Raw genomic sequence first — 12,386 nt, forward strand, 5'->3', positions numbered from 1 at the left:
TACAAGACACTTTGAAACATGATGTCCGTTGAGACTATAAAACAATGTTGTTTTTTTATGCACATTTAGTACATGGCTTCCTCATAATCTTAGCTTTTGATAACCAATTTATACTTGTGTTTTTTGAACCTACATGCAAATTGTGTTACTATTGCAGTGAACACTATACTTTGTTTATTTGCTAACCAAAAAATGATTAAAACTCTACAATGTCATTATGTTAAATTAGGCTTAAAGCTACAATTCTGTGTTTTAGGTAAACTAGATCCAATATCATCCAATTTCAGTTGTTAGAAAATGTACTCATATTTGGAAAAAAAAACAAAACTAAAAAAAAAACAACTTGGTAAAATTAAACCCATTAAATTAACCAATAATTCCTCTGTATGAGACCATTTGTCTAACTGCTGGAGGTCGACTTAAACTGTGTCATCAGTTGGACAATGATCAGAAACAAAGCAGCTACAGAGGAATCAATGTGCTGTTGTGTCTCGGTTAAAGTCCAGACCTCCATGATACACTTATGACATATCTGAGCATAAGTGAATGTTTACGCTTCATTGGTAATCACTGGCCCACCAGCAGTTCTGTTTTTTCTGATTTGTTGTTGCATTATCTCTTCAGCAGAATCTACTACAGTAGCACGAGGTGGAAAGACAGCAATGTCTGCCACTAGCTGATTAAAAGGTTTCCTAGCTCACTGAAATGACGTTAAACAGGAAGTGCTGCTCGAGAACGTGTGTTTGTCTCCTTGGGGCTTCTGTTGTAAAATTTTCCTCAACACTGTAATGCAGGGGTCCCCAAACTTTTTCCTGCGAGGGCCACATGACTGTTCCCTTTTCTGGTCGGGGGCCGGTCTTAGTTTTTCGAGAACCTTACAAAAAGTTTTGTTGACTGGGGGGGGAGACACAGAGAGTGAAACTGTGGACCCCGGGGGGGGGGAGTCAAACTGTGGACCGGGGGACGGGCGGGCTGGATTACTGCCGACGACATATTCGCATTTGTAGATAGATTTTTACCCAGAATGCAAATGGAAGAAAAACCGTGAGCGAAACGGTGACTGGTACTGACTAGTATATATTCCATTGAGGGAAACTAAGTTTCATATCTGCTCAAGAGCCCCCTGGTGGTTGAAGAAAAATCCACATATATATGAAAAAAAACACTGAATGCTCTCTGGTATTGTTCAGGGGGCTGGACCAAATGAGGAGGCGGGCCGGATCCGGTATTGTTCAGGGGGCTGGACCAAATGAGGAGGCGGGCTGGATCCGGCCCGCGGCACGTAGCTTGGGGACCCCTGCTGTAATGTGACAAGCAGTGGAAATATGAACATCTGACAAAGCATGCGAATGTATGAAAAAATTTTACGTTTTCACTCTGATTCCTGATTGGATTTAGGTCTGGATTATGACAGTTCCTCTTGCAACAAGTCGATGTGCAAGTTGCCTCACTGTGATTTGAGTATTAGTGTGTTAGTTTTGCTGGCTAGTGAGTGCAACCAGATGGTTCTGGCTCTAGTGGAAAGTTCTTTTAGCGGTTGGTATGACGAGTAAAGTGCTATGTAGTGTAAATTCAGTATTTTACCATGAACTTGTCTAATAAATGCTCTTCTGATGTGACTATAAGTTACAGTTGTATCGTACTTTCCCCATTTTCAGAGAGCGTTTCTGATAAAGAATTATTTCAAAAATGAAAACCATATTTCATTTACCTGAAAGTTTACAATCTCTGTTAGTCCAGTAGTCACATCATATCACTGGATGTTTGTGGTCGTGATGTGGCAAAACATGTTCGCCAAGCAGTGGTAGTTGTGCATTAAATTGCTGGTACTTTTACTTAAAAAAACCCCAAAAAAACAACAACAATGTGAGCATTTCCTTTTCTGCTTTCACATCTAAACACTGTTAAGTTTTGTAGTGCGTGTGTCATCAAATTGCGTGTAACCCTGCTGAGTCACTCAGGTTGTTTCCCTGTTACAGCTAATTTTTTCTGCAGATTTGAACAGCGACTTGTCGCCCCCGAGGTCATCACGTATGTAACCTCCGTCTGACCACAGTTGTGACGACTCCTCATGATCATCACACCGCCACATCATGATCTCAGTCTGAGCCTTGGGGTTTGTGGGGTGGTAGTGGCCTGGAGGACGGTGTCTGACAGCTTCCTGCCATTGTGAGAGATTTAACAACCCAAGGATTTCACCCCCCTTTGTTTTTGTTTAGAAACCACACAGTTGCATGTGAAGAGCTTGTTTTTTATGTTCTGGATGGAAGTATTTTGGATGTAAAAGACAATGGCACAGAACATTTCGCTGTAAGGCCTTGATGGTGTTTATTTTGCAGCAGATTGACAAAGATTGTTTTCGGGCCATAAAACGCAGCATGTCCGTTTGTCTCTTTGATTCTCTGGGAGATTTTCCTTCATTTGTTTGACTGTTGCTGGTAACCATGAAGTCATGTTTGTATTAGTCATGACTCTCATCTCTAGAGTGGGCAAAATATTACTGTAACCAACAACACACAGTTGAAGTTATCCTAAAATTGCAACATTCCATTCAATTAGAGGAAATCTACAGTGCAGAAACATAACATCTTATCTTATTTTTCGTCTAGTTTCTAGTGCAAATATATTGGTATACTGGAAACAAGAGAAAACTAACATACAAGCTACTTTTCAGCAAGATATACTAGCTTGTTTTGAGTCAACAGTTTTTTTTAACATTGACAAGAAAGTGGTCGTTATAAGTGAATTAATCAGTCAGTAGAACAATATATTTGTCCCATATTATAAATTATAATCTTTTGTTTCATTGCCAGATCATTACTGTTACTTTTTCATCAGTATCAAGGAATTATTTCTTGCTGAAAAGTTAAGTGTTATTTCTGTCTTATTTCAGGTAGACGAAAATATTGGCACTAGAAACTACATCAAATATGCTTAGTAAGATTTTGTGTTTTTTGGAGTGCACATTCAGATTTCTAGTTTTCGGTCTCTAACTCAGAAAATGGGGGAAATTGAGGATCTGAGAGTTCTTTCAGAATAACTCTCCTCTTTTAAGCGCTGCTTAATGAACAGCTGAGTCTTTACCAGCTGCCAAGAAGGCTTCCTACTAAAGGAAACCTTGAATGCAACATTTGAAATGTGTTTCAAAAAGCTGTGTGCAGGCACTATTGCACTGAACAGAGAAGGCCTTCTGCTTCTCTCGCAATCCCATTCCTAATGTTCCCAGGAAAACAGAAAGTTGTTCTCCTTTGGCAGAGCTGCGGCCCACACAGGCCGTAAAAACGACCCCCATCGGACCTGCGGAGGCAGTCACCTCAGGCACTTCCAGTGTTGCCGGAGACCTTCTGACGCTTCATTGACCCTCCGTCCTTATCTGGGGTTTAACTGATTCTATCAGCTTCTGTCACGCTGCACAGCCTGCGCACTACGTATGTTGACATTGCTGGAAGAAAGGATCCAGACATCATATGTAAAAGTAGACGTGCGTCAGAGTAGAAACACAGTCAGTAGGGCTCATAAAATCCTTTAAAAAGCAAGGAAATAAGCCATGCTTAAAGTTCCGATGCTAGATCACTCTATCGAAACTTATGTATCCTGCATATTGCAACATTTTATGACGATTTGTCATATAACTGAAACAGGAAATACCAAAAATAAATTACATGTAGAACAGGAACAAGGGAAGAAGGCAGAACAGGACTGACTTGGAAAAAGTTTTGTTTATTTCAACAAGGAACTGTTGAAATACCAGCAACAGTTAAACAAAAACAACCAGGAACTACATGGTGGCTGTGAAAAATTAACACACCCGTTAAAAATTCAGGTATTGGATGTAAAACCCTTCAAACTATCATCCTCCTACATCTTGACAGTATTTGCCGGTTCTACCTGGGAAAAAGTCTCTGAATCTACCAGACAGCACTTGGTTCACGTGACCTAATAGATTTGCCACTAAATTTCGATCTAGACTCTGACTAGGCCATTGCAAAATGATAATTTTGCTCTTGTTAAGCCATTGTTTTATTGACTTGGACAAATACCTTGACTCATTGTGAAACAGAATAATTAAATAACTTTCTATGTATAGCTTTCAAACAAAACCAGCATGTTTGGATCAAAACTGACTGGTATTTCATACACACTGTTAAATACTTAATTAATTAATTCCTACTTCTTAGTCTACATGTATGGAAAATATTGAAGATTCTTGTTGCATTCTCACAGCCAGTTCTTGTTGGAAAATCATGCAGCTCCCTCTGTTTTTGAGATCCTCCTCCCTGACCAGTTTCAGTCTTTTCTCTCATCTGTTGTTAAAAAATGTTGATCATATCTAATATTTCAACATTTTTGGTGTGGGAACTTTTGTCAGGCACTGTGCATGACTCTGCAGTCTCGAGGCAAAAATTAAGTGTAACGATTCACAGGTTTCAAGTAGACCTGAATAGGAAAAGCTTTGACCATTACATATTCATACAAGACTAGAAAACATACAACAAAAGCAACAAAACTGCAATCTAAATGTATCAAAATTTCTGTAGCTGATGAAAACAATATAAATGCACAATACTTATATTTACTTTCATGGAAGATATAGAAGAATTTAGTCTCAACGGACATAGATGTAGATGGATGCACCCCTTTCTCAATGGGATTTGATCATGCTGTGATGATACTTTTCAATAAAATCTAACACAGAGCAACGGATTCTGCCCAAATCAGTCATTTATGAAAGATTGGGAAGAAGAAACACACGTAAAATTACGTTTGTACTTTACCACAAGCCATGTAAAGGGGAAACATCAAACGTGTTCTGATGAAACCAAAGTGGAAATTTTTGTCCTCCACTCAAAATCTTACTCTGCACAAAACCTATTAGACTACAAAGGACTTGAGACTTGAGCTTCCAGGAGGACAGTAAACATACCACCAAAGCATTTTATTGAGTTAGAAAATAACTGTCAATATTTGAGTACTAAAGTCCTGACCCTCTCCATGCAGTGTGACTGAGCTGGAGCTGGGTAAAGAAGGCGGCAAAAGATAAGTATGCAAAGTTTAGGAGCCGACTACAAAACTCATATAAGAATATGCAGAAAACTAAGATGTATTTTCTTCACACTTTACGTTGAAGTGCTACTTTGTGTTCTGTCCCAGCTTGTGGTTATGATGTCACAACATGGTAAAAAGTTCAAGAGTTTGAACGTTTAACCAGGGTACTGTTCATAAATGAGAAGCACTTCAGCAAATTCCCCCTGAGTGCAGTGTTGTTCTTTGCTGCTCATGACTGATTCTTTAGCTGACAGACAAAGGGAGTAGGAGGAGCCGCATGGGAGGAGTGTGGGACGGACCAAGAACAACTGCTTACTCTCTTCCACTAAAAAGTGCAAAACTGTCTGATACCGTCACAAAGGAGAAGTGGAAATCCTGAGTGAGATGAGAAAAAGCCTGCGACGCTGCTCAGAGGAAGAGCTCGAGACACAAGGCTTATTAAGAGGAAGAAGGACAGGAAAGAGGGAACAGATCATCAAGTCAGAATAATAAAGACATTCATCTTATTACAAACCCAGAGAGCAAGAAGATTCAGGCAAACTTCAGTTCTACTGCTGGAAGGAAAGATGTTGCTACATGGTCCGGACTCCGGGAGGCATGGACTATTTGTGACACTTTTGGTCCTTTGGAGGTGAAACAATCCAAAACACAGCTCTGAGTTTGGACAAAGGGACAAAACCTATTCATGAGGACAGCCTTCTGAAAGTTTTGAATGAGGATAACCCAACACCTTATGCCAATAATGGACCACACGAGTGAGAAGGATTTTTGTTTGACTCATTTAACTGAGTGAGTCAAAGGGAGTGTGTATCTGGTGGGCTGCAGCCTGGTGAAGGGAGCCCGAGCAGGGGGAGGGGAAGAATCACCAGCCTGGATCTCTGTCCTCTGGGAAGAATCTTTTCAGTGTTCATCAATCCCCAAAAGTAAGTACACTCAGAGAGGAAAGATAATCAAATCTACAATTCCTCAGCCAGAAGAACTATCACTGCTGATGGCTTGATGGTGCCTTGTTGTTTTTGACTGCTCTGGTTTTTGCTTCTCACTCATGGACAGTTGCTTTGTCTCATAATGAATAACACTACAAGCCCGTTGGACAATTTAAACTGCAGCAAGAATGACATGTTCAAATACCCCCTGTACAGCACAGTCTTCAGCATCGTGTTTGTAGTCGGACTCATCACCAACGTAGTGGCCCTTTACATATTCACATGCTCTCTGAAATTGAGGAACGAGACCACCACATACATGATGAACCTGGTGGTGTCCGACTTGCTGTTTGTCTTCACACTGCCTCTGCGGGTCTTCTACTTCATCAACAAGAACTGGCCCTTCGGGGGGATTTTCTGCCAGATCTCTGTCTCGCTGTTCTACACCAACATGTACGGCAGCATGCTCTTTCTCACGTGCATCAGCGTGGACCGCTTCCTGGCCATCGTGCACCCCTTTCGCTCGAAGATGCTCAGGACCAAACGCAATGCCAGGATAGTGTGCGTTGCCGTGTGGGTGCTGGTACTTTCGGGGAGCCTCCCCACTGGGTTTCTGCTAAACAGTACCACAAAAAGTGATGGGAACACTTTCTGCTTTGAGAACTTTTCATCCACTACCTGGAAATCCCACCTGTCTAAAGTGGTGATCTTTATAGAGACAGTTGGTTTCCTCATTCCTCTTCTACTCAACGTTTGTTGCTCCATCATGGTGTTGCAGACGCTGCGGCGCCCTCAGACCGTCAGTCGTGGGGGAAAGGTGAACAAAACCAAGATCCTGCGGATGATAATCGTGCACTTGTGCATTTTTTGCTTTTGCTTCATCCCCTATAACGTCAACTTGGTGTTTTATGCTCTGGTCCGCACCAAAACCATACAGGGATGCTTTACTGAGTCGGTGGTTCGAACAATCTACCCGATAGCCCTTTGCATCGCTGTGTCCAACTGTTGCTTCGATCCCATCGTGTACTACTTCACCTCAGAGACAATCCAGAACTCCTTCAAGAGGAAGTCTCAGGCCTCCCGTTCGTTTGATGTCAAGTTCTCCGAGGCCACGCAGTCTGAGAGCAGCCCCAGTTTGCAATGGAGCCTAAAGAATCTGAAAGCTAAGGTCTTCCACAATGAGTCTTCTGTATGAAAATTCTCAATGACTTTTATTTGGAATTTTTCCTATTTTGGACTTCATCTCAGGGCAAATTCTTTAAACTATGGATTTAACAACCTCTGCTTTGCAGTATTACCACTTGACCCTGCTCTCACATGTGAGGATTTGTTACAACTTCTTACATATTTCTGTTTCCTGTGGATTATACCATAATTGTGTTTAACACAGTTACTCAGCCAGTGATGCATTAGGGGAATATGATCACCGAACTGCAGCACAGTTTTGATATTAACATATTAATGTACCTGTATAGCTGTATATATGTATGGCAAATTGTGGTGCTAACTTTAGAGTGTTATCTATTAAGTTAACAAAGAGCTAAGCTATATGTACATGGCTTTTTGTATGTTCGGTATTAAAAGTCATTCTGTAATTCACTTTTGTGAATGTGTCATTTTTTGTAAATGTGAATTACAGAATGGAAAGGCAGCCTTGATTTTGTTCTGGGAACATTTCATTGTAGATGAATGCACTGACACACTTCCTCATACTGCACTCACGCAATTGTCATTAATAAAACGCCATGTGCTGCCTCAAGGAAAAAAACTGCACTTTGAAACCTTTTTTTTTTTAAATTTGAAAAAAGTGTTTGCCTGTCATTTATCACACTGTCATACACCTTTAAACAGGAACTTTTAGAATTATAACTTGGTCACTTTAAAAAAAAAAAAATACTGGTCCCACTGTAGTATTGTTTCTAATTTTGAACTAAATGTGGGAAGCTTGCAGTGCCGCCAATAAAAGAGTGAGCTTGCATAATTTAACACCAGATGCTCAAATTCTGAGAAATCTAAGTCTTCAAGTTGTTTTTTTATTGCTCTTTGATTAAATCATATCATGTCTTTTTGTGGAAGACCTAAAGATTAAAGTGCATTCTCACTCCATTTAAACTTCACTTTTATAAATGAAACACAACAAAAATTATGTGTATAGTTTGTGATACAATTCATTGGTCAGAACATACTTTGTTTTTAGTATTTATCTGCAATGTCTTGCAGTCTGAAAGTGTATAAACGATATTGCTTTGGTAAAGAAAATACTATGAATTTCTGACCATGATGTATTAATTACGACATAAAGAGATTAAGAAATTCAAGTGATGCTTAAAATAATATTAGGTAAGCATTCAGGTTACATTTTATTTCGAACTGCTCAATTTGAAATGGTCACAATAAAATAAAACATGAAAAGGGATTCCTTTTTAAAAAAAGAAGCGTTGAACATCATACATAAAATACTTTCTGAAATTTATTCAGTGGTTTTAAACACTGGTGTGATAATGTATAATTCATTCTGCATTCATCAAAAATATTTAAGGTGTTTTTAAGGGGAATTCTTATAACTATGTGACTATAATTGGCTGAAATATCAATGATAACACAAATGTGAGAAATCCAGTTGGCATTTCCAAAAATAAATATATCATTTATAATTATTTTCTCTTAATATGCACCACAGCTGAGAATCCTTTTCTTTATCCTGCATGATGTAAATAAGCGAAAGCTATGAGTTAGGATGTGTTTCACTTCTCCAAGGGACTTCTCTGTGGCTAACTAGAACAAGAGATGCATACGTAATTGTTGCTCACTGACATTTAGAGATTCTCCACAGTTTTAGGTCATCGACACGTGAATCCGCATCTGTGCTGCTGAGACCACATCGAAAGTAGGCAAAATCCTCTTAGCAAAACCATTAAAGCACAGTGGGTTGATCATAGAAAGAATTGAAGCACCGTGGCATTTGTTTCTTTTAAACCTACACTGGAATTTCATTTTATCTCCTGTAAACTTCGTCTTCCCTTCCCTTCCCTTCCCTTCCCTTCCCTCACAAGGACATAGTGTTTTTGTTTTTGGCTGAAGAGTCTGTCTGTAGGCTTCCACCAAACTGGTTCAATTTGTACAGGAAGACTTTGACTTTCAAAAAGGGATAAAAATAGAGGTGTAATAATTAAAAAATATGATCAACTAGAGAGAAAATGATGAAATAAGAAGAAATACGTCGTTTTCTAGGTTTTCGTTAAATGTTGGATGAGCAAAAACTTTTGATGGAGCTTTTTAACAATACGGGTAAAAGTTTATATAATAGAAACTGATTATTTGCTTTTAGACTGAACCAGTTAGACAGCCCAAGGCATAAACAAGCCATGAAGGATACAGGATTTTTCATGCAGGAAGTATACATCATAAAAACTTTACAGTGTAGTTAGGTTTGCTAAAAATGGCTACTGAACTAAGCATAATTTCATGTATTTAGACCCATAAAATAAACCTAGATTTTCGATAGGACATGCACTGTTGTCAGTTAGAATTTATTTTATCAGATATTTAGTGTTTAAAAATAATCAGGTGTTTTTTTTTTTAAATATTTTATGTCTTGTAAAAGAAGAAGTTTGAATTATTTGATGAAGAAGTACTTTGTTAAAAAGGTGAACGTCTCATATTTACACACAATAAAACCCACTATGCTTTTGGGTTGATAGAATTTTACTGATATTATTTCTAGTTAAGTTTATAAACATTTATAAAAGGTGAATTTAAGATTATTATTACTATATATTTCTGATTTAAAAGTATGGTCAAATGTGATAGTTGTCATCATAAATACAGTTCTCATGTAGTTTAATAGTTATGTCAACAGCCATGATTGAAATATATATATACTCTAGGTTTCAGTTTTCTGATGCAATTTAGGATTTTTTTGCACTTCCATGAAACATGTGGTGTTCTGTGCAATTGCAATACATATTTTCACAAAAGAGCTGACTTGACTGAAAATCTTGAGCATAACACGAAAGAGGAACTCAGTGACAAAAAGTGACAAAAGCTACACTTTGCATGTTGCTGTTGCATGCGTGAGTGCTATGAAATGTTTCGGACATCAGCAAGCACTTTCAGCACTTTCTTCTGCACGCTCTAAGGGGGACAGAGTCATTCACAGGCCTTATGTGATCCCAACCCACTGTTGAGCATAAAGATAAGCTGATAATAACCTTATTTACTACACACAGAAAAATATGGATATGTTTGAAGTTCAGTACTCTGAACCCAAAAAGACAGAAGCTGATATGATTTATTTTAAGACTAAAATAAAAAAAACTCCAAGTCACGAAGAACCACTGAAGCAGAGCATGAGAGTGGAAATCTCAAACTAAAATCTTGCAGACTTAGTTCCTATTGTCACAGGAAGCAATGTGTTGTGAAGTCAAAGCACCAGGAAACAAGTCATCATGCGAGAAACTAACAGAAGCACATGCTGCTAAAACCTAAAGGTCAGCCAGCGACACTGTATTTATACCTGGACCAAATGTCAACACAGTGAAGGACACTGTTCTGAAAACAAACAGCTTTCTGGCTAAAAGCTAACATCATCCCTGGTAAGGGCCAAACGTCTGGTTCTGTGTTTACAGTATACAATCTGATCACCAGGCGTTAATGACTTTTAACGCTGCTGCACAGAATGAAGACAGGAACAAGAGCGGATAAACAAAGGAAAACACAACTCCAATCCACTTTAGATAAATGATAGAAAACTTTTCATTCATTCAGCACCAAGAGAGACAATACAAAGTGATATCTGTCTTAATAGTTCAACTTTACTGATTTGGTGAGGCAAACATTGAGGTACTTATTCATGTTAGAGGCAGAGACCTGCTTGTTCTGTGCATTCACAGCCGGTATGTTTTCAATTGAACCTTTCCTTCCCAACAGGCTGCAGGATGAGAAAACACAGGCGAGGTGCAGGTTGTCGTCATGTATACATTCTGTTCTTCATTCTGTTGGGCGTGTGGACCAGCAGCTTTGTATGATAAATCTCAATGGATTTGGTCTATAATACAAGGACAATGTGCATATTAAATTTTCTTGACATTTCAATTGTCTAGAAAGGTGAAAGTAGCTTTAATATGAGTAATTATATCTGTGTCTTAAATAGAAATTCACTAATCAGATTCAACAAACAATTTGGTGTCTGACAGACCATCATATATTTTAAGTTATTCCACTTTATTTTGTAATAAAGCAGACTAAGTATTATTAGGAAATTAAAACTTAAAACTTTGGCAAGTCTGGTTAATTCAAGTTGACAGTCTTTTATACAGTCCTAAAAAAATAGCCTTTGTTTGGCTGATCAATTATCACTATAATACCAGAGGCAACATCACACTGTGTGTATGTGAGAGCAGTCAGCGTTACACAGCTCTGCAGTGGAAAAGAGCACGACTAATATACCACAGCAGACTAAACAGATCAGAGTTGACATTGTAAAGTAACGTGATTAATAAGCACAATTAGCACAGAGTTGTTAAAGCAACCTCTTAGCACTTACTTGGGATATCTTCACTGATAGTAAAAAGATTGGATTGGATTTTGAGTTTCTGGCCGCCCAGTCACCAATCAGTGCTGGTCTAATGCAGGATCTACTGATTTATCTTTGAAGAGTTCTTTAAACTATATTTCCCGCAACACAAGATCACTAATCTAATGTTTATGCCGTCAGCGGTGTCATCACAGCACCATGTCGCTCTTGTAGACCCTAAAGTGTTCTTGGTCAAGACTGTCAGCTTTTGGGTCCAGATCACCCTGTGATAAATCTGACATGTTTCTCCTCTGATCCTCCTGATGAGCTCTTTGAAGCACTGTCAGCCTGTATCAGCATAGCAGTGATTTCTGCTGGAAATCTGACACCAGGAAAGGCAGTTTGGGTTGGGTCAGTTGTGAGGTTGGTGTAGCGCTTATTGTCCTCAGATTCAATCCAGAGCTTAGGTCACATGACAGGGGGGAGCACCATTTTGCCCAATGGATTTGGGGGAAGGAGCCCACTGCATTAGATGATCAGCTATTTTCCTCTCCACACAGGGAAAATTAGGCAGGAAATGACTGTTATTACCCTGACATGGCTAGTGCCTATTTGGATATTTGCACTGTTCTCTTGTAATTACAATAAACATGCCATATACTTCTGTTCCATCAATTTTGTAGAAAGCGTCGGCTTTTATAGCAGTTAGTCACATTCTGTTGTGTAGTTGGGAAGGTGGGGGGGGCTATTATTCAACACAAGGCTCGTTTTCCTGGCAAAGATAATTCAATAGAACCACAAAACCTGCCTTCAGCTATCAGGATGTGGTTAATAAGCAGAAAAAGGGAAATCTTGCTGTGTTGACACAACAACATCCTGGCTCAATGTAAAACCAGATG

At 39.0% G+C, this 12,386-nt stretch overlaps 1 protein-coding gene across 1 annotated transcript; it reads left to right on the forward strand.

Annotated features, from left to right (window-relative positions):
* The first annotated feature begins 5,372 nt into the window (after positions 1–5,372).
* On the forward strand, positions 5,373–8,078 carry LOC103152059 (lysophosphatidic acid receptor 6-like). Its single transcript, XM_007572390.2, has one exon. It carries the CDS (start codon positions 6,115–6,117, stop codon positions 7,165–7,167), a length of 1,053 nt encoding a protein of 350 aa, XP_007572452.1. The 5' UTR covers positions 5,373–6,114; the 3' UTR covers positions 7,168–8,078.
* The last annotated feature ends 4,308 nt before the right edge of the window (positions 8,079–12,386 follow it).

This window comes from Poecilia formosa, unplaced genomic scaffold (assembly GCF_000485575.1).
Source record: "Poecilia formosa unplaced genomic scaffold, Poecilia_formosa-5.1.2 Scaffold299, whole genome shotgun sequence".
Lineage (NCBI taxonomy): Eukaryota > Metazoa > Chordata > Actinopteri > Cyprinodontiformes > Poeciliidae > Poecilia > Poecilia formosa.

Excerpts from the sequence above, each read along its gene's own strand:
- LOC103152059 (XM_007572390.2), top strand. The coding sequence starts at position 6,115 with ATGAATAACACTACAAGCCCGTTGGACAATTTAAACTGCAGCAAGAAT.